At 42.0% G+C, this 22,414-nt stretch overlaps 1 protein-coding gene across 8 annotated transcripts in view; it reads right to left on the bottom strand.

Annotated features, from left to right (window-relative positions):
• The window catches only part of PLXNB2 (plexin B2), a 325,762-nt gene that overhangs the window by 45,054 nt on the left and 258,294 nt on the right, over positions 1-22,414 (bottom strand). For all 8 annotated transcript variants that reach the window (XM_073328266.1, XM_073328265.1, XM_073328269.1 and 5 more), the window contains 8 exons: positions 19,456-19,570; positions 18,835-18,937; positions 18,268-18,369; positions 15,420-15,512; positions 13,124-13,205; positions 8,383-8,555; positions 5,255-5,403; positions 2,518-2,626 (listed from right to left, as the gene is read on the bottom strand). In XM_073328266.1, coding sequence (XP_073184367.1) covers positions 2,518-2,626; positions 5,255-5,403; positions 8,383-8,555; positions 13,124-13,205; positions 15,420-15,512; positions 18,268-18,369; positions 18,835-18,937; positions 19,456-19,570 — 926 coding nt within the window. The remainder of the gene's footprint in view (positions 1-2,517; positions 2,627-5,254; positions 5,404-8,382; positions 8,556-13,123; positions 13,206-15,419; positions 15,513-18,267; positions 18,370-18,834; positions 18,938-19,455; positions 19,571-22,414) is intronic.

The raw sequence follows: 22,414 nt of genomic DNA, 5'->3' as shown, positions 1-22,414 counted from the left end.
ATTTGACAACATGCAAGCCTTTATGTACAACAGACTGCTACAGAGGGGAACTGAACTGGTCTGTGTTGTCTTTTATTTCATTAATTTCCTATTGTAATGCTACGCTTATGTTCTTGTGTAACCATAACATTTTTTAAAATGATCACTGAATGTTTAACTTTAATCTATTTGACATGCTAGGGGTGCTCTAAGCGGATTACAGACGCACATTACCATCTTTCCCAGTAGGAGAACAGCAGGTTAATGTATCCAAGAAAGAATCAGTAAAAATACATAACTGTAGAAATACACAGCAGAAATTGTATTTATTTTAAAAGAGGAATTTTTTTCCCATGTGTAGAAATACTGAATAAGTTGGATACTTTTAAAACAAAACAAATGTCTTCTTTCTACTTAAAAAGTCTGACGAGCATTCTTGTAGAGTACCTACCCACAGACAATGAATAAATAAGATCCAAAACCATGCCAAAACAGAAGCTTTTAAGACCACATAAACAGACTAGATTGTCTGTTTTGATCTTCTGTTGCCACTCCAGAAGCCAGAAAGGACCATTCCACCCTTGTAGATGTGTGCAAGCATGTGTGACACCTACATACTAATTTTATTCCTTCTGTCAGAAGCGGTCTGTGTTTCCTCATGGAAAGAGAGGGAAGACAAGCCAAACAAGAGGTTGGCATCTCAGCTTAAGGCACACAGCATTACCCTTTCAGATTTGGTGCTACTTGGCATTGCTACACATTTTGTAAGTAGAGCCATGTTGGAGATATGAAGCCTCCCAAGTATTATTTCTTTTCCCATATTCAGGATTGTTTTTTTTTCAGCAACGGCTTGCTCATTTCTATCATACTTTAAAAAAAAACACCCTAATCTCATAACGCAAACAGACATATAGACCGGGACACCGTCTGTCTTGAATTTTCAGACACACTGCTCAGCTAACGTCTATGTATAGAAGGTTCCTCGGGAGCAAAGGCAAAGCAGTTAAAGAGTCTCTCTTTCCTTTTAGTACTAAAGAGCAGAGGCTGCCCACCTCTTCCCTCAGGTCTGAAGAGGAGTTAATAAGCAGCTCGGAACCATTCTGAGGTGATGGGAAGAAAGGTCTTCTAAACATAGAAGGCTGGTTAAGACTCCTCTTTAAAAATAAACTTTTATTTTGCCCAGTGTTGTCACACAATCTAGCACAGAATGCATTACAGCTAGAAGGATGGTACAATTATGGCAAAATCCACCCAGCACAATAAGTTCTTGTGAAGCCCTCATCCCTTTTATGCTCTACTGATATAATCCATGCTCCAGAAACCTTTATATTACAACTGTGATAGATGAGATATGGCAGTCTTGGGAACTAGTGGAGATATCCAGGTAAGGAGAGTTGATGATCAATGCAGGGAAGTTTCATGGAAAAATGAGATATATGAAGTGTGGGGGGGCTTTTGGCAGTAAAAAGTGGGAGCAAAGGAGTGGACCTAGAAAGAGAGGATCTACAGCTAGCGAGAGGAGGAGCTGTGCTGGAAACAGTGAGTTGACTTGCCTTCTCTCTACAAGGACCCTACCCTGCTCCACTGGCTGCCATTTTAGACTTGGCTCACCTTCCACTGCTGGGTCCCACTTCTTACCTCACATTTGTTGTCCTGCGTTTCTGAAGAGTTAATAGCATGAAAGTTAAAAGTGCCTGGGAGGAGAGGGGGAAGGACAGGAGTAAAACCCAGCCCTTACATGCTGTGTTTTACAGGCTTTACTTTTAACCTATCAAATCTGATAATGGGATTATTTAAATCTCTCCATTATAATAGATCCATATTATCTTCTAGTGCCCACACATATACAACTAACGCCACTGGAATCTACAACACAGGCTACTAAAGCCATAGGCTGCAACAACTGCAACTAAGCACCACACTGGGGCACAGCAATTAAGATGCAGTTGAGGACTTTCCTTCAGTATAGTGACAAATCAAAGTAAATAGCTTGTCTAATGTGCTGCACATCATGCTGTTTGTGGCACTGCTTATTTCTGAGCATGCCGTGCTTTTGAACAAAACAATTTGTTGAAAAATACTAAATTAAAATGTGCAGTGTCATTACTTATTCTTCAGTGGCTACACATTAATTGTCATGATTAAGACTACTGGCTAATCTAAACACACTGATGAAAAAAAAAACTAGTGCAATTACCATGTCTAAAGAATGCCTAATTTTTTCAATGTTGACTTTTTTGTTCATCAGTGACACAGTACCTAGGTTCATTACAGATGCTTTTTCTCTACCATAGTTTTCATCATTTGAACTGTGGACAGCATTGTCCTATTTCAAGGCTTTGTATCTGCTGTTCAGAGGGATCTTCATTGCTTCTAGTACATATTAAAACCTTTGAGTGTGTTTTCCAACACACATGAATGAGCAAAGACCAATATTTCTGTTTCTGAAATAAAGTCTATAAAATACAATCACTTCTGTTTGTCCCAATGGTAAATTAAAAACAAGAAACATGTAGAACACTTATAAAACATACTTACTTGGTATGTAAATTGTACTTCATTTGTTGAGCTACCTCGTTTTCCACTTATATCAACTTCAATTTCACCGTGTAAGGGTTTTGAGACGTTTCCAACTTGACACACAATCCTAATCAGAAATAGTGTACCTGTAAGTTTATAACTTTCTCCATTTTGTCTGTTGAAAAAAGTGAATCTTAACACACACGTAAGGCATCACTTTGACAACACTAGAATCTGAAGTCTTTATTTAGCTACCATATGTAGCACAAGAAGAAGTGAAAGCTTCCTCACCATATCTCACTATACCTCAACCTGTCATGAAGAGACCATCCCCTAAGGATGCGAGAGGATAGCTCAGTCCTCTATCCATTAGGACCAAAGCTGTGGACCGCCAACTCTACACAGTGGCTACTAAGCAGCTATTGAATGGCAGTGACTTTTGGTCACTATTGACAGATAAAACTCACACTAGTAATCAAGTAGCACACTAAAGAGCACTTCTTGGTAAGTTTCTCTCTCTTTTTTTGGTTCTTTCAGTCTTGAGATAATTGCTATTCTTCTTTAAAAAATGTACTATTGTCTATTAAGAATTAAATATCAGAATCGCTCTTCCCAGTATAATGTACTTAAATTAGGACCTAAATAAAGGGTTGTCAAGTCCTACAGCAGATTACTCCAGAATTATCTGTCGGAGTCCTGGCACATGGACAAAATTTTCCAAATTCTTGTAAGCCTTGGCTTATGTATTGCTGCTGGAGCCTGCACTCAGTTCCTCATAATTTTGACTTGAAAGCTATGTATCCTTGAAAGTTATGTCTTCTTGTCAGGCACAGAGAGGAAATGTTACCTTCAGAAGAATTTGCAAAATGTGTCACCTACTAGAAGTTGAAAGAGAGAAGTGGTCATTATAATATAAAATATGCAGTGGTGCTGTTAGTAGTGGCAGGATAACAGGGATTTTTTTTTAAATGGGTTTGTATTGATGTATAACAGTGTCTTTAATCTGAGAATCAGCAATCCATTTCCAGAGGTAGGTAAGTAGGAGTATCCCTCTATATTACACGGGGAAACAGAGAGAAAGAAAGTGTGTTGTCCAAGGTCACACAAAAAGTGAATAGTGGAGCTAAAAAGAGAACCCAGGTCTCCTGATACTCTCTTCTCTACTGAATAGACAATATTGTCTCCTAAAACATCTAACATTTTACTAAAGAAAAGGTGAAACAATGGGAAGGATTGGATGCTTTAGAAATCTTCAAAAAAGGAAAAATGTAAAACACAAAACAATGTGCAAAGAGAATGGAAAGTGGCACTAAAAGAAAGTTACAGGCATATGTTCTAAATTGTTTTTTGAATACCTTATTTTTTCAACCCTTATACACACCTAGATTTATAAATAAATTAAAGTATGCAAGTTGTATACATTCATTCCTTTTACCACACTGGTAGAGCTAAGCAAAGTAGAAACATTACTGCGATACAAGGATACAATCACCTAAAATCTGGCTTCCCCTCCAAGTGCTTAAATCAAAGTTTTAGAAAAGGCACAAAACCAAGGACATTGGGGGAATTCTTGTATGGCTATACTGTGCTTCTGATGCTTCTGCAAATACTTTGGGATGGGAAAGAAAGAGGTGCATCCGAGGGTGATGTTGCATGCATGGGTAAGTGTAAAAACAGCCACTGAGAAACTGGTGTATAGAGAGATTTCTGTTCTGACCAAAAATTATTCTCAAGATTCTTGGGACCTAGGGTATGTCTACATTGCCTGACATTCAGACAATGGGAGTTTGAATAGCAGTGCCCACCCCCACACTTAGAACTATGGGGCAGCGTAGAAAAGCCCGGAACATCTGAATCCATTAACTGAGTTCTCAAAAACTAGCCACTACCTAAACATCTCAAAAGTTCCTTTAAACAGATTAAAATATGAGGAGTTACTGTAATACAGTTAAAATAACCCAAAAGAGAGTCAAGTTTCAACTGCATAATTTTAAATATAAAAAATTATCATCAGTCATCTCCGTTCAATTGTATTGCTTGCTTCTACTAATATCACCACCTATTCCTTACATAGCACTTTTCATCAGCTCATCTCAAAACTGACTTCATCTTGAAATTATTTGTTTGACAAGACTTGGGCTAAATAGCTAAGATGCCTTTAATTTAAACAACAAACAGATAGTTTTGAGACATATGTAGTAAATATTCAGGACAGCTTTTCAAACCAAAAGAATCAATTACAAGCTTGAAAATGCACTCTTAATGTGACAAATCTGTTTCTGTATATAAGTCGTTATATAACGGGTGGCCAAAATTACTGGCCCTCTGAGCTGCGTACAATCTTCAGCAGTTCGAGAGCTAAGGCACTCCTGCTGAAGCCCCAAACCCTGGAAGGTGCACCCGGGAGGGCTGAAGCCCTGAGAACCCCTGTCCCCACTGGACAGAAGCCCCTACCTCACCATCCCATCGCAAGGCAGAAGTCCTGAGCTCCCCCCCGCCCCACCACAAGTCTGGTAGGCGGAGAATGGGGGAGAGTGTGGGGCTTGCAAGCCACACTTTAATGGTAAAAGAGCCGCTCTCAAGTCACAGTTTGGCTACCCGTGTTATATAACATGGTTTTGTATAAATCTTGAGAGAGATGTCAGTTCTAACAATTTTAAGTAACACTGTATTACTGCCTCTTTGTATGAATACTTCCTGATAATTGCACAGAAATCCTTTTTCTAAAATCTCTCACAGAAAACATCACAAGTACCTGGTGGAAACAGAGTAGAACTTCTCTCTGAAAAGGCATTTTGTGCCTGCCACGGTTATACTTTTGACATCCTCAGCTTTTATACCCAAATTAGATCCCATTATGGTCAGAAGGATTCCACCACTTAGTGGCCCAGTCTTTGGTTCAATCTGTGAGGGGAAAAAAGAAATTACAATGATGGCGCTGCTCTTACATATGGTTTAAATCCACAACACCTTGCAGTCTGTTAAAAATACAGGTGTTGTGTTTTTTACATAGGCCTCATAAAAAAGAGGCTAAGAAACCTCTTAAATTACATGCTCAGTTAAAAGTACAGAATCTATAGTAACCTGTTGTTGATTTGAAATCTATAATAACAATACAATTCTATGAGAGAGACAAGGTGGGTTAGGTAATATCTTTTATTCGACCAATTTCTGGTGGTAAGAGAGAAGCTTTCAAACTTACATGGAACCTCACCCAACTTGTTTCTCTAATATCCTGTGACCAACATGCTATATAACTGCAAACATAGAATTCTATAACAGTTTATTACAACAAAGACCCCCAGCAGACTATATTATATACAAAATTCCTGGCTGGTGTTTTATCCTTTTTATTATTTTGTTGTGCTTATTTTTCAGAATATCACATTCTTTAAATGATGTATTGAGACTTATTAGGTTGAATCACACCACTTTGGAGAGCATTTCTAGCTAATTCAAGAGCATTTGCATTTATCCTTCCTGTTGTGTGCATGTGTATTTTTGTTTTGTTTTGTAATCATTTCTGCTTTGGAGGATTGTATCAGATGCCCAGTAGACTCTGGGACACAAAGAATGGTGCACAGAGGCCTATCACAGACACTTCTGCTAACCTGCTATCCCTCCCTATTGTATCAGATGAGAGGCGGCAACATTATTGATCATATTTGTGATTGAAAATAAAGACCAAAAAGGGTAGAGGTGGATTTCCACAGCTTAGACAAGCATCTGAATTTGAACACTTATCTGAACCTTCCAACGTTTTGATAATTCACCTGTCTAGCAGTTTCTGTGTAGGAGTTCCAGAAAGCCCGTTCAGATTTTTAATCTTAGAGAACTGGAGCCTATTGTACAGCATTTCAGACAGCTGCCCTGGCAGGGGAAGGCATTTAATACCTCGTTGAAGGACCATCACTGAAGAACTAGGACTATCAACTTTGAACGACACCTACTAGCCCATCCTCATGCAACAGTGGTCTTTCTAGATGGGGAGATGCATGCCTGGTGGACATGGACCTTCACCATTGGAACCCACAGTGCAGAGACTGAGGCCATACGTAAGAGCAGAGTTCTGCTCTGTGCGGGGACGCGACATACAGGAATTTGCTACATATATGAACTTGCAGGAAGCGGAGGGCAGGAGGGACTCAGCCAGGCCTGAAACACTGATGATCCACTGTTTCATAGAAGGGGTGAGCTTAGTCTAAGGGAGGGTGTATCTCACGGCTTTTTGTTCATTTCAAAGATCTACAACTTTTGAGTGCTCCAACAGTAAAGTCAATGTGGATAAGAAATTCCTTTGCTAAGCCTGTGTTCCTTGTTTTCATGGAGGAGTGTTCATGTTTCATGTTGTCCCTGAAGGAGTTAACTGAGAAACCGAAAGCACCCACAGCCTATGTGCAGGTTGGTGGGAGCATGTGTAAGCAACTCTGGTAGGAGAGTTCTTGGGAGGTCTCAGATGCTGATCTCAGGGTCAAGAGTGGGTGAACGGAGGAGTCCCAGATCACCAAAAAGGCATCAGACAAGAGGTCTGTGCCCAGAAGCATACCCTGGACTCCCAGAACTAGAAAGAGTGACTAGATTTCACCCAGACCCAGACGGCTTGGAAGCACATGTGACCCAGTGATCAGATCTGCTTCAATAGTGATGACAATTATAGTGCAGGCTACAGGCTCAGTTTGAAACACACTTTTTGACAGAGATGACAATATCCTGGACAAACCTCCTGGAATTAAGATAAACATTACTGAATTAAGTTTAATACCTCTGGGGTTCATTGGATTAAAAATGCAATTGTGTATGTGTTATTGTGGAATTATATGTAATTTCTCTAAGATATGAATTAATGCAATCTCTGAGATATCATGTGAACTTCAAAAAGACCGCGTTGAACAATACAATTGACACGACTGATCTTTTGGGACAACGTGTGTGAATTGGAATTCCTAAGAAGTACTGGTAGGAGGCGTGTTGGGTCCCTTCTGGGAGCAGCAGGGCCAGGGTAGACTGGGAGCCTGACTTGGCCTCACTGTGCCGCCGACTGGGAGCCACCGGAGGTAAGTGCTGCCCGGCAGGAGGCTGCACCCCAACCCCCAGCCCCCTTCCTGGTGCCAGCACCCTGAACCCCAACCCAGAACCCTTCCCAGTGGCAACACCCTGTAACCCTCCTGAACCCCAACCCCCTGCCCCAGCCCTGACCCCCCTCCCAGGGCCCATACCCCGCACTCCCTCCTGAACCCCAACACTCTGCCCCAGCTTGGAACCCCCTCCTGCACCCAAACTCCCTCCCAGAGCTTGCACCCCAGCCCCCTGCCCCAGGGTCAGCCTAGAGCCCCCTCCTACACTGCAAACACCTCGGCCCTAGCCCAGAGCCCGCACCCCCTCCCAAACTCCAACTCCCTACCCCAGCCTGGTAAAAGTGAGTGAGGGTGAGGGAGAGCGAGTGACGGAGAAGGGGGGATGGAATGAGTGGGGCGGGGCTTTGGGGAAGGGGTGGGGCCTCAGGGAAAGGGCAGGGTAGATCCTGGGTTGCCCTCAAATTCAAAAAGTGATCTTGGGTGTAAAAATGTTGGAGAGCACTGGTGTAGAGTGTGCTCTACAGCATGCTTGGGTAACACAGAGCTCAGATAAGAATAAATCCATACTAGTCAAGTAAACCATGCTAACTCCCTGGTACCAATCACCATGTTTAAGTAAGTACTGCTAGCATGGTACAATGTGGTAGATCTCTCTTGTTAGCAAGCTTTGCAGATACACCACGCCAATACCAACTCCTGGCAGCTAATTTAAAAACTTACTTAAATGCTTTGAGAAACACTTCTTTCAGTATGCAATGTTTTCTTCATGAAAAGACAATACATTGGTAGGCAAAAAAAACAATCTTACCTGAGTAATGACGGGATGAGGGCATGTGTTCGTAGGAGAAGCTTTACACAGGTTCTCATAAATGCACTTGCTTGGCTTTCCCTCTTCTTCACACCAGACGCATTTGTAGCCAGGATCAGCCGCAAGACATAAGCTGCAGTCACTTCGGCCATAAGAGCAGTTGTATAAAGTCACTAAAATGACAATTATAAAAAGATGTACAAGTGCAGTGTCAAGCCAATTATTGTTTCAAGGATATGCTCTCTTTTAACAAGATGATGGGGAAGAAAAACCATAATGCTGTGGCCAGAGTCTTCCCATTCAATAGGCCAATCCTGCCCAGAGCACAGTGTATTTAACTACATAAAAGGTATTTACTGAGAACCAAGAAGCTCTATTTACTTATTTACTTTCTGCCAATTTAGCACAATAAAAGCTTCCATGCACAGGCTTTGAACAACCTACCAATTATTTAAAATTAGAAATCCAAATACAGCTCAATCTGTTCACCCATTGTACCAGGGAGTAGCTCTTCAAATACTACAACCCCCGTACATCAGCCTATACATCTATTCAAAGGCCAGCTGAAACAAACGGGCCTTTCAGGTGTACTGAAAGTTATTAAAAATCCAGGCTATTTCCGATAGGAGAAGAGAGGAGGGTATTCCAGAGTCCAAATTCCCAAGAAGAAGGCCTCCTCTATAGTATTGAGGGTAATCTAGCATCAGCACCTCTGCTGATCACAAATGTATCAGTGTATCACAGGGAGAGAGAGTCTCTCATGTAGGGTGCTCCCAGGTCATTCAGGATTTTCTAGGCCAACACTTTAAAAATCTCCATGGAAGCAATCTAGTCGTTTTTGAATACCAAGGCAGTTCTCCTTAATTTATTCCTGGCCTTAAAATTATTCCCTTTTAGTAAGTGAACTGTCTCATGGTTTTCAATTCTTTTCCTTCTGAGTTGCCACCCCCTAAGTATGCACTGTCCCTTCTGCAAAAAATGCAGTTAAATCCCAATGTGTAACCTAGCAACTAACACAGCCAATCATCCCATAGAGACTGTAGCACAACTGTCATGCTGGCTAGCTACTGAACAGTGCTCCTTTTATTGAACCATGCAGCAACAGTCCCAGAGAAGCAAAGTTTACCTTAGACCTTAGGGTTGTCTGTGCAGTACAGCAAAACAGATTAGAAGGATAGAACCGCTCTAACTGCTCCATGTAGACCCTGCTGGCACAAACTAAAATGTACCTAGTTTATGTTAAAGTGCACAGAGTGCTCTACAAATCATACCCCTTCAATGTGCTTTGCCAAGACCACAGAGATAGGCCCTTAGTCTCTGTTGTGATACATAATCAGCACACAAAATCACCCTTAGTACGTAAAGCTCAAGCCTAGCTACGCAGCCAAGCATTACAGCACCATGAGAAAAGCCCAGGTTTGGAAGACAGCTTTTGGACATGCACTTGATAGCTACTATAGTGGAAACTGGATAGGTTGAAGAGGTGCCACACCATCTCAGGACAGAAGGGGTACGTAAGCAGTGCAAGCAACCCTGTAGAGATCTTTCTTCTTGCTAGTCAGTTTACCAAGTGATATTAATGAAAGCACTGGAGGAAGGTACTTCCTTAGAGTGAAGTGCAGCAAGTAATCATTGCTGAATGGAGGCTGAGGAAGGAGGTTTGGGAGGGAGAGGAGAATGGCTGCTTTTGGAATGCATAGGTTAAGTCCATCCTCAAAAGGTCTGACTGAAAAGGGCATGCACTTGCCCTTCTTTAGCTCCTAGAGGATTAGAACTCTGGGTAGAGCATCAGCTAAATTACTCTCCAACTTCTACCATTTCAGTGCACTTTTATTTACTGGAAAAGAATAACAGAAGATACTTAATTTAATAATAAGCAATTAGGCACTGAAGTAACAGCAATAGGTTTTTAATGCTAATTCCAAGAGGCTACCATATCAGATTACTTTTCTAACTCAATAGTAATGTAAAAACACATTTTCTCCATCTCTGTCCTCAGTAGTGCAGTGATGTCTTTGTTAGGCATGCACAATATAATGGTGCCCAGTAGAGCCAGTCTCTCTGCAACACGTACATTGAATGACGTCAGTATGGTTCTTCCGTGGAGAGTGCCTTTTTAAAAACAGCACCTTCTAAACAGCAGATGTGCTTGCCGCGTGTATTCAGAGCCCCAGCTGGTGACTTCCTCAAATAAATTGGTTAGTCTCTAAGGTGCCACAAGTACTCCTTTTCTTTTTGCGAATACAGACTAACACGGCTGTTCCTCTGAAACCCATTTTCATTACTGTGCAGCATTAATACAGTTGAGAGTGAAAGACCTGGATTTTACTCCTTCTTGTGCACTATCAATGATAGTTTCTATAATTCAACCAGTTGTACCAGTGTGAACCCATTCAATGTAATGGGGTTGGACTGGTGGTCGCTGGGTGCCTACGGTGGGCTGCAGGACCCTTGTTACTGCTAATGATGAAACAGTAGGAAAAGACCTAACTTGACTGAGATTTCATGTTGAGTTTGCAGTATTAAGAGTTATGGGAGGGGTGAGGAGAGTCTCTTTTTACTTGTACACCTAGCTAATTTGGTCTGAAAACCACTTAGATATGGAGCCTCTCAGTCACTGAGTCATTTTAAACAGTATTTATTTACTCATTCATTCTGCAATTAAAAAAAAAAAGCAAATTTAGTGCTGGGGAAAAGGTGCCAGACTGACAACCCCACTTTAACAAGAGAATTAACACTTCCCTTTATCCTTGGAACAGACAGCACAGGCTGCAGCAGGGAAAGCTTTTCCCACATCTACAAACATGAACATAATTTGCAAGATGTAACAGATTGCTTTCTTAATCCAGCACTCATAAACTGGTAATAGTTTGCACAGGAACTTTAACAAGTGGGGTTGTTAATTCCTCCCTTTGCCTCCACACACCCTACAATCTCCACCCACACCACCACATGACAACCTGACAAAGCAAAGGAACATATTTACTGAATTACTTCGTCATCCTTCATTGGCTAGAACAGGAGTCTCGCTCCCTTTCTCTGCAAACCAAGGCAGCACAGCAACATCTTGAAGTCTCTTACACCCAGAGGTGTGAAAGGGACAGGGAAAGACAGAGTCTTAAGTATTAAACAATCCTTCACTCCCTGACCAAATCATTAAATATAGGAGCAGCAATCCACTCATTAGATTCAGACTTATCCATCACCTTTAGATCCAAGCTGTGAAGTAACTGGTAACAAGGACAAAAACATGAAAAGGATAGATATATTGGATTTCATACTGTTCAAAAGCCCCCAGTGGTCTGAGATTTAAAATGCTATCATAACTTAGTATTTGTGTTGTACAAAGAAGAGGCTTTTTTTTTTTTTTTTTACACACTGGAGAGTTCAAAAGTGCTGGAATTGAAATAATTGAGTACCTTCTGAGCAAAGTCCATTCCTCCAAAGTCAGTTCCTTTCAAGGTGCAATGTGATGTTTAAAAAACATTATGCTATGGACTTCACACGGTAAGGACATTTTAAAGCAAGGGAGAATTTGGATAAAAACATTCATACAAAAGAGAAAAAAAAAGACATTTTGCCAGTATTTTTCAGCCTTTGTGATTATTGTAGATGTGTATTTGAACAAGAGCCTTCCTTTAATAATAACACTGCTTCCTTTTTTCTCTTTCTTTCTTTCTTTCTTTTGCACCAGATCCTGTAAGATTCTGGATTTATAACATCATAATTCTTTGGAATGGAAATGTTGATGCTGCACTGTTACAATGTGATTTCCCCATAAGAGGACAAGAAATGGCACGAGTTAACAACTGCTCTCAGCCATGCAGAGGCAACATAGGGTAATCCCTCAAACTCCACTGCTTCTGTGTTGCCTATACAAAATTAAACTGTTTAAATATTATTATATACCAGGAATAATGTATAAAGATATTTATCTGCATGGGGACATTACTCATGAGTGACATTAGTCTCATTCATATGGACTCGTAGTAACAAGCACTATATCTGGTAAAAAGTGTTTGCAGATCTTAATCTGAGAACTGTTATGGGGGAGGTGGGGTATCAGGGCACCCACATGGAGCCCATTGTTTTCACTGGAGCTCTGCCAGCACCTAGTAGCTTACAAGACCAGGACCATAGATTTAACAAACATTTTTTGTGCCATCATAAATTGGAATAAATAAATAAATTTAACTAAATGAAAAAGTCATTTATGGCAGGGCTCGTGACTTTGCATACTTTTTGTTGCCACAGAATACTTCTGTGGCTTTTCATTGTCAACCAAACTGAAGACTGCAGAATCTATCATTGATGACGATGCATGAGCCAGAACACAGTTTTAGACTTCAGATCTCTGGTGAGGTTTGTAGAGATGACAGTAAGAAAAGCCACCTTTTTACCCAGGAAGGGACTAAGTTTGCTATCATATTATTGAGATATAACAAGGGAACCTCACAATGCCATTTTTAAAAGAGTTGCTTTTCAGAGCAGAATCAGATTTAAAGATATTTTTTATATAAAACTTTAAATATATAAAATTTTAAAGATGTTATCAACATTGACATTTAATTTATGCAGCTGTATTAACACTTTTGCCCTGTCATTTAATTACATGCTTTACTAAAACCAGTAAAACTTGAGACGGTTACATTCTTGGAGTCATGAAGATAAAATTTATTATGGGAATAAATCTCAATTTACTGTAATTTCACTCCCCATGAGTCCCATAATTCATACTTACCCATGAGTTTACTGTCAATCTTGACCTTATCTGTTTTAATGAACAGATTAAGTGGTAGAGTTTCATTTGCGCCATAGGAAAACTGGAAAAAGATGACACAGGAAGACATTTGCATCTGCTTATTTTAATTCGGAAGGTTAATTTTTGTGTCGCATAATTCTTAACATGATCTATGAGGATTCAGAAAGCATCTAAAACATTTCAAATCTATGCTCTGTTTCTGTTCTTAGCCAAATGTATTGAGCGAAACTTTTGGTAATTAACTTAATTCATAACAATCAGAACCTAGAAGGGTTAATGGAGAGCAGTACTGAGTTGCCATTGGATCATCAATTTTCATGATCTGATTTATATTTAGAGGTAAGTATCCAAGTAGCTAGCATATTGCATTTAGAGAGTTTCAGTAACTCCTTGAAATTGCCAGCTTTAGACTTGCTAAACCAGAGGTGGGCAAACTACAGCCTGCAGGACTGTCCTGCCTGGCCCTTGAGCTCACGGCCAGTGAGGCTAGCCCCTGCCCTTCCTCTGTTGTCCCCACTCCCCGCAGCCTCAGCTTGCTGGGCTGCCTGCACTCTGGCCTGTCGCTCCTGCCGGGCAGCACAGTGGTGTGACTGGCTCCAGCTCCTGCTTGCTCTGAGTGGCACGGTAAGGGGACGGGGAGCAGTTGGATAGGCATGGGAGGCCTGTCAGGGGACAGTGAGGGGTCAGATGGGGGGGGTCCCGAGGGGCAGTTAGGGGAGGGGGATCTTGGGAGGGGGTAGTCGGGGACAAGGAGCTGGGGGGTTGGATGAGTTGGGGGTTCTGGGGGTGGTGGTCAGGGGATGGTGAACGGGGGGGTTGGATGGGTCGGGGGTTCTGGGGGTGGTGGTCAGGGGATGGGGGAACGGGGGGGTTGGATGGGTCGGGGGTTCTGGGGGTGGTGGTCAGGGGATGGTGAACGGGGGTTTGGATGGGTCGGGGGTTCTGGGGGTGGTGGTCAGGGGATGGTGAACGGGGGGGGTTGGATGAGTCGGGGGTTCTGGGGGTGGTGAACAGGGGACAGGGAACGGCGGGGGGAGCGGGGGGTTGGATAGGTGTGGGAATTCCAGGGGCCTGTCAGGAGGCAAGGGGGTGGATGGGTGTTAGGGCAGTCAGGGCACAGGGAGAAGGGGAGGTCGGATAGGGGGTGGTTAGGGGCAGGGGGTCCCAGAAGGGGGCGGTCGGGGACAAAAGAGTGTGTGTGTGTGTGGGGAGGTTGGATGGGTCAGGAGTTCTGAGGGGGGCAGTCAGGGGGTGGGAAGTGGGAGGGGTGGATGGGGGTGGGGGCCAGACTGTTTGGGGAGGCACAGCCTTCCCTACCCGGCCTTCCATATAGTTTTGCAACCCTGATGTGGCCCTTGGGCCAAAAAGTTTGCCCACCCCTGTGTTAAACTCTTCCTTCCCAAGCCAGCAGGATGTATTATTCCTGACAATATAGCATAATCACTCAATGTGCTAAGGAAAGGTCTGATATTTCTTCAACAGTGTAGCACCCTCCCTCTTCCTAACTATACACACTCTGGCTAAATAAGGACTAGCATTCAGAGGCTTTGAAACAAATCATACTTCTTGTATTTAAAAGAAGATGGTCATAATATGAGGCCTCAAAAAGTGGGGGAGACGAAGAAGAAAACACTTATCATATAAATCAGTGTAACAGCTGCATAGACATTAATCAATCCTCAAAAGAAAAAAAGAATCTTGTGAGGTGAGCTAGTAGGCCTTCAGCTTATTTACTCAGGAGTTTTCCTGAGCAGGATAAAGTCTATAAGTCTAATTTATAACTTGGTAAACAGAATAATAGAACTTTGCATACATTTTCTCTTTTCTGAAAAGGCACCCAGAGACTGAGTGCACTTAATTCCAGTGAACGGTGAAATTTTTACAGACCGAGAAACGAAATCACAGGAAGGTCAATGAGTCAGTGGCAGGGAAGAATTCAGGAGCCCTGTCTCTAAGTCCAATATTCGATCAGGCTGACCAAGCTGAATCAAAATCATATGGCCCAGAGTTTCCATAGGCACAGTTTAATGAATGCATGAGCTGCATACATGCTGAAATCACAGCTAACAGGAAGAAAAAAAGACTAGGGAATTCAGGAACTACAATTCCAAAAGTTGTAGGCTTTTGCCTTTGGGCGAAGGAGAAGAACCTTCATTACAGGTCTGTAATTAGGGTTTATCTCCTTTGAAGGCCAGCCACGTGCACATACTCTGTATTACAACAGGACAAAACATTTTATATCTTTTTTAAACAAACAATTTTTTTTAATATTTACCTCTTTGGTTTTGAATGAGAAATTTCCATCATTTGATTTGTCAACAGGAGCCTCAAATTCAAACTGGTCATTTCCAATCTTAAAAGATCTTCCCTATACAAGAGAAATGGTCAGCTTAGAATTTTTACAGTACCACTGAGCTTAATAAAAAGTAAATAAGCAATATGATGCTCAGCACTGACAGGGATAAGATCAGGTGTTTTGGTTACTCAACTCTCCAGTCCTGTTGCAAGGGTAGGTAAATCACCTTCTCCGGCTGCTGCCATCCAAATAATTTGAGGCCTAAGAGATGCCCAAATTTGTTTTATATGTAGCTGTGGCTCAAAAGCAGTAGTCATAGCTAGCTTTGGGGGTCACAAGGCTTATGTAACTAATAGCAGTAGCAAGAAGCAGCAATGGTTTTCTCTTCCTGTTGTACTTTATCCATGACAAAAATGGGGAGAGCCGGAGAGGACAGTCTTTCATCCACCAGAAGATTCATGGAAGGGCTGGGTGTGAGGACAGACACAGGAGGCAATGCCCTCCACTGCAAATCCCAAGAGCATTGTAATATTATTAAGGGAGAAGGACCTTTTCCTCCACATAACAAGATCTTATGGGCTACCAAGGGAGGAAAATGGGCTACCAAGCTCCAAAAAGGCTTCTCCTGAAGCTTTAAATAAATAAATAAAGGCAGTGGCAGGAGAATGTCCCAGGACTTCACTGCTGAATAGATCAAAATGTCTTCAATATAGTGAACAAGATTTATTTACAGAAACTAAAAACAAGGCTCCCTGACCAATGCATTTAAACATCAAAGCCATGAAGACAAGGCCTCTAGGGTGGTCTAAAGTTTTCTGTTAAAATTGGTTTTTTTTTTTTAATGGAAAATTGGATTTTTGACAAAATGAATTTTCATTGAAGTGTCTGCTTTCCACTGACTGTATTTTTTAACAAAAAAACAAAAACAAACCCCACCAGAAGCTGCTAAAGAATATTCTACCTTAAAATATTTCCTCAAATATTTCACTACAGGAAATTTTGAGGAAAGCAAAAATAACTTCCTGACTAGCTCTAAAAACCACTCTTTCACCTCAGACACCATTCACCCAACCCCAAGACACACAAAGGACTGCCTTACTCCAAGTTGTACAAGGTTTTTATACTCATCCAATTGCTAAATTTCATCAGAGATCTTCTTTCTAAAGGAATATTGCCTGACACTTTCCTTACTCATCTCCACTTTATACTACAATACACAATAATTTTTTTCAATAATCTTCAAATTATGTTGCTGAAGCTGTGTTTCAGCCTCTCACATTCCTGACAGAACAACCCAGGAAATGGTGTATGTTTACATGTATGTGATGACTGCTATCTTGGTTGACATTAACGACTGAACTAGGCACCTCCAGAATTAAAATGCATCTCTACAGTTTGAGGTAAACAACCAAGCTGCCTAACTGAGGACTATCAGAGACTTGAACATATAGGACAACACACACTGACCAGTGGTTTACATATGAATGTTTACAGAAGAGGATGGCACATCCAGACAGGAGAATCTTGTATCCAAGATTCCATGGTGGAAAAACAAACTGAACTGTATGTGAGGGCTATCTAGCACACCTTTAATGTGGAGCCTTCAGTTCTTCACATTGTGAAAACCTGCCTGGCTTTTGAGTACTCAGATTAAATTTTCTCTTAGAATTTAAAAGTAAAACAACTGACCAGCAGCCAATTCCCAATTCAGCACCTGTCTCAACTGCTTGTTCTGGTAGCAGTTTTCCCCTGAGGTACTGTAATAGCTTGGATTTACTTTAACATCCTACTGAATTTTTTCAAAGAGAGAGACAGAAAAACAGCAGTTTCCCCTATTTAAAGCAACCTAAAGATCCATTGTTTGCTCTTCAACAAATGCTTCCACCAGGAGCTCCATTTAGTGAGGAGCATTTGTCCCCAGGTCAAGAACTTGTTTGGTACAGATAAGAATCCAAAATAAAAATCTTATAGTGTGTGATTCATCCATCCCCAGCCTATTACAAGAATTATGAACAGCATTTTCAAAAGTATCCTCTCTCCTCGCTCACTGGGAGATAAACAGGCATCAGCCATAAGAACTAGAGATCCCAAATCTTCATCTCTCTTCTGAATGCACCTCTCTTCCATTCTTATTTTTGATGGAGATATTAAAACTCACTATAATGGTTGGCACCTCAAAATACCACAAAGAAAGGAAAACTTCCTTCACCTTTGAGGGACCTGTCATTTGTCATTGCAAAGACACCTCAAATAGGCAATCCAGGAGAAACATAATGGATATCCACTGGGGTACTAACCAACAAGAAAAAGGTTAAAAAAGTTCTGGTAGCTGCCAGGTCCCCAGCTCTGAAATTTTCATCATTCCAGGTACCCCCTATCAAACTCATTTGGCAGGGGTATCAAACTCATTCTGCACAAGTGGCCAAATTATGATCTATGGGTCACATCTACAAAACTAGGACCAACACTACCCTTGATCCATCCTGACGTCAATGGGAGGTTTACGCCAAGATCACTGTAGAATATGGTCCCTATTTAGCAACTGAACTTTTAGTGAATAAAGTTTCTCCTTCATTCAGCTTCATTCCTATTTCACCTTTGATTTCTGAAAGCAAGTACAGAGAAAAAAAATGTATCCTGGCAGTGCATGGGTTACTCATTTATGGGCAGCCTACAATAATTAATAGTTACACATACATTTTAAATGGGAGGGGTTTGAAAGCAGTAACATTACCCAGAGGAAACATATACTAATGTCTTAGGAATTTAGGATGAGCGCTGAAATTAAACTATAAGTCAAATGACTACTTGGAATTAATTCATTTACCTGATAATTCTCTAGATTCTTTCCTTCAAAATGAACTATTGTTGGGAACTCCATTGGTATTATTGGAGGGTTAGGATTTAGAAACTGTGGGCATTTTTCCTCCTAGGGAGATAAACATTTAAAATAAAAATCTTCCATCACAACAAATTTCAACAGCCTTTTGACAAAGGCATTCTTGTTTTGAAGAACTCCATGCTTAAAATAAAGTGACAGATTTGATTACACCCTTTCAAATTAGACACACTAAAAATGACTACAGCATATGCCAAAGCTGTAGATGATTATCTTTCCCAGCCCTGAAATCTTATTCTTCCCATTAAAGCAAAACAGTAAAATGAACAAAAATATCCCCTAAGAAATTATTCTATCTTGCTTCCCCTCCCTAATCACACCTCTACATTCCCAACCCCACTTAGAGTCACAAAAAAATTGCATTTCTGAAGTTAACTTTAGAATCGTGATTTTTATTTAATACCCAAGTCCAACCAACTGATCTGGTAGCAATGCTAAAGAAAATATGAAAAAGTGTTCAAATAAAACCTGTTTATTCTAATTTTAAATTTTTACCATATTTTGTTTGATCACATCCTTTTCCAAAGATGAGTCTTCACAGATATGATTCTTCCAGTCCCACCGGCAATTCCATCTACTGCTTGCACAGGAATAACATCTACAAATATAACGTGAGGGGTCATGACAAGACCCATGGTTTTTTTTTTTTTGGTCCTAAACATTCATATTTCATTGTAAAAAAAACCAAAACCCAACAAACTCCATTTTTAGTCATAGAAAGTAGAGCAATTTGCTACAAAATCCCTACTATGCTGAGTTCACAATTTCATAGTGAGAATAATTAAAGAACCTAGTCTGGTAACTTGCCTCTCCTGAACAGCAGCATGCATGAAAAAGCCACAACATGGATCACAGGAACTTTGGGCCTGAATCTGTGAGGTCTGAAAGCCCTGGACTCCCAGGTAGGTCAAGTTTGTGCTTGCAAATCAGATAATTTAGATGTCTGATTCTACAGTTTGAGTCTGCAAGTTGGATGCCAACAGGACTTATCAGGGAATGCTGACTGTGCCAGAGGATCTGCTACAGAAGGATTCAGCTGTCTTAACTAAACCGTTCAGTTACCTGAACACATACAGCATGATGCAACAACTTAAGTTAAGAAGATAAAATACTCACGGCAAATTTGCAGAAAGATTCATTGCTTCTTCACAGTCATAGAAAGGATATGTAGCTGATGCAAAAAACATCTTTTCCTCTCCGAAGGTTAATGTTAGTGAAACTGAAACGTGATCTGTCAAAAAAAAGTAAATAAGTTGTTGAATACTTTAGCTCTTGTGTAGAACGGTGCAATGACTGTGTGCTTGACTGGTTGTTTGAAAAGTGTGAATTGGGAGTGCTTTGTTCCAGGTGAGCCTTGAGTGGGCCTGACTGTTATAAAAAGCCAGTCAGCTGCGAACCAGCTGAGCGGTGAACAGCAGAGAGGCTAACAGAGGGAGTTCGCCTGGGGAGACCCCACTGAGGCTTACATCTTGCTGGCTTCTCTGAGTAGTCACTACAACTCCTGAGGAAGCTCGTAGAAGGAAGGTAATATGGATGGGGAGTGTTCAGCTGTTGTGACCTGCACAGGATGTGCCATGTTTGTCTTTCTTCCACAGGACAGAAGCCACTTTGTCTGTACAAAGTGCAAGCTGGTCTCCATATTGGAAGAGAAGGTTCACGATCTGGAGAAACAAGTATCGAACCTGCACTGCATAAGAGAAACTGAAGATTTCCTGGACAGACGTCAGGATATGCTTCTACAGACACAATGTTCTGAAAATTCAGAGCAGGCTGTGCAGTGGGGACAGGACGATGGTGAAGAAATTTGGCGAAATGTGACCTCCAGAAGAAGAAAGGGGAGCGTCCATGTACCAGCAACGCAGATATAGGTAAGCAACTGTTTTCATGTTCTCTCCACAGGTACTAATACGAAGAGTGGACCAGATGATACATCTGAGGGAAGGGAACAGAAGGAGACTCCACCAACTGGAAGGCATGAGATGCACTGTCCCAGGGATGGGGGTTCCATAACCACTGCTCCCAAGAGAAGGAGGCGGGTGGTGGTGGTCGGGGACTTTCTCCTCAGGGGGACTGAGTCATCTATCTGCCGCCCTGACCGGGAAAACTGAGAAGTCTGCTGCTTGCCAGGAGCTAGGAGTCATGATGTGACGGAGAGACTGCTGAGACTCATCAAACCCTCGGATCGCTACCCCTTCCTGCTTCTCCATATGGACACCAATGATACTGCCAAGAATGACCTTGAGCGGATCACTGCAGACTACGTGGCTCTGGGAAGAAGGATAAAGGAGTTTGAGGCGCAAGTGGTGTTCTCATCCATCTTCCCCGTGGAAGGAAAAGGCCTGGGTAGAGACTGTCGAATCGTGGAAGTCAACGAATGACTATGCAAGTGGTGTTGGAGAGAAGGCTTTGGATTCTTTGACCATGGGATGATGTTCCAAGAAGGAGGAGTGCTAGGCAGAGACGGGCTCCACCTAACAAAGAGAGGGAAGAGCATCTTCACCAGCAGGCTGGCTAACCTAGTGAGGAGGGCTCTATCTAGGTTCACCGGGGGAAGGAGACCAAAGCCCTGAGGTAAGTGGGGAAGTGGGATATCGGGAGGTAGCACGAGCAGGAGAGCGCGAGAGGGAAGGGTTCCTGCCTCATACTAAGAAAGCAGGACAAACAGCAAGTTGTCTCAAGTGCCTATACACAAATGCAAGAAGCCTGGGAAACAAGCAGAGAGAACTGGAAGTCCTGGCACAGTCAAGGAATTATGATGTGATTGGAATAACAGAGACTTGGTGGGATAACTCACATGACTGGAGTACTGTCATGGATGGATATAAACTATTCAGGAAGGACAGGCAGAGCAGAAAAGGTGGGGGAGTTGCATTGTATGTAAGAGAGCAGTGTGACTGCTCACAGCTCCAGTATGACACTGCAGAAAAACCTGAGAGTCTCTGGATTAAGTTTAGAAGTGTGAGCAACAAGGGTGATGTCGTGGTGGGAGTCTGCTATAGACCACCGGACCAGGGGGATGAGGTGGACGAGGCTTTCTTCCGGCAACTAACGGAAGTTACTAGATCACAGGCCCTGGTTCTCATGGGAGACTTCAATCACCCTGATATCTGCTGGGAGAGCAATACAGCGGTACACAGACAATCCAGGAAGTTTTTGGAAAGTGTAGGGGACAATTTTCTGGTGCAAGTGATGGAGGAACCAACGAGGAGCAGAGCTTTTCTTGACCTGCTGCTCACAAACCGGGAAGAATTAGTAGGGGAAGCAAAAGTGGATGGGAATCTGGGAGGTAGTGACCATGAGATGGTCGAGTTCAGGATCCTGACACAAGGAAGAAAGGAGAGCAGCAGAATATGGACCCTGGACTTCAGAAAAGCAGACTTTGACAACCTCAGGGAACTGATGGGCAGGATCCCCTGGTAGAATAACATGAGGGGGAGAAGAGTCCAGGAGAGCTGGCTGTATTTTAAAGAATCCTTACTGAGGTTACAGGGACAAATCATCCCGATGTGTAGAAAGAATAGTAAATATGGCAGGCAACCAGCTTGGCTTAACAGTGAAATCCTTGTTGATCTTAAACACAAAAAAGAAGCTTACAAGAAGTGGAAGATTGGACAAATGACCAGGGAAGAGTATAAAAATATTGCTCGGGCATGCAGGAGTGAAATCAGGAAGGCCAAATCACACCTGGAGTTGCAACTAGCAAGAGATGTTAAGAGTAACAAGAAGGGTTTCTTCAGGTATGTTAGCAACACGAAGAAAGTCAAGGAAAGTGTGGGCCCCTGACTGAATGAGGGAGGCAACCTAGTGACAGCGGATGTGGAAAAAGCTAATGTACTCAATGCATTTTTTTGCCTCTGTCTTCACGAACAAGTTCAGCTCCCAGACGACTGCACTGGGCAGCACAGCATGGGGAGGAGGTGACCAGCCCTCTGTGGAGAAAGAAGTGGTTTGGGACTATTTAGAAAAGCTGGACGAGCACAAGTCCATGGGGCTGGATGCGCTGCAACCGAGAGTGCTAAAGGAGTTGGCGGATGTGATTGCAGAGCCATTGGCCATTATCTTTGAAAACTCATGG

The sequence above is a fragment of the Lepidochelys kempii genome, chromosome 1 (genome assembly GCF_965140265.1).
Source record: "Lepidochelys kempii isolate rLepKem1 chromosome 1, rLepKem1.hap2, whole genome shotgun sequence".
Taxonomy (NCBI): domain Eukaryota; kingdom Metazoa; phylum Chordata; order Testudines; family Cheloniidae; genus Lepidochelys; species Lepidochelys kempii.
Note: the sequence above shows the minus strand (reverse complement) of the source record. Positions and strands in the feature narration are given on the sequence as shown.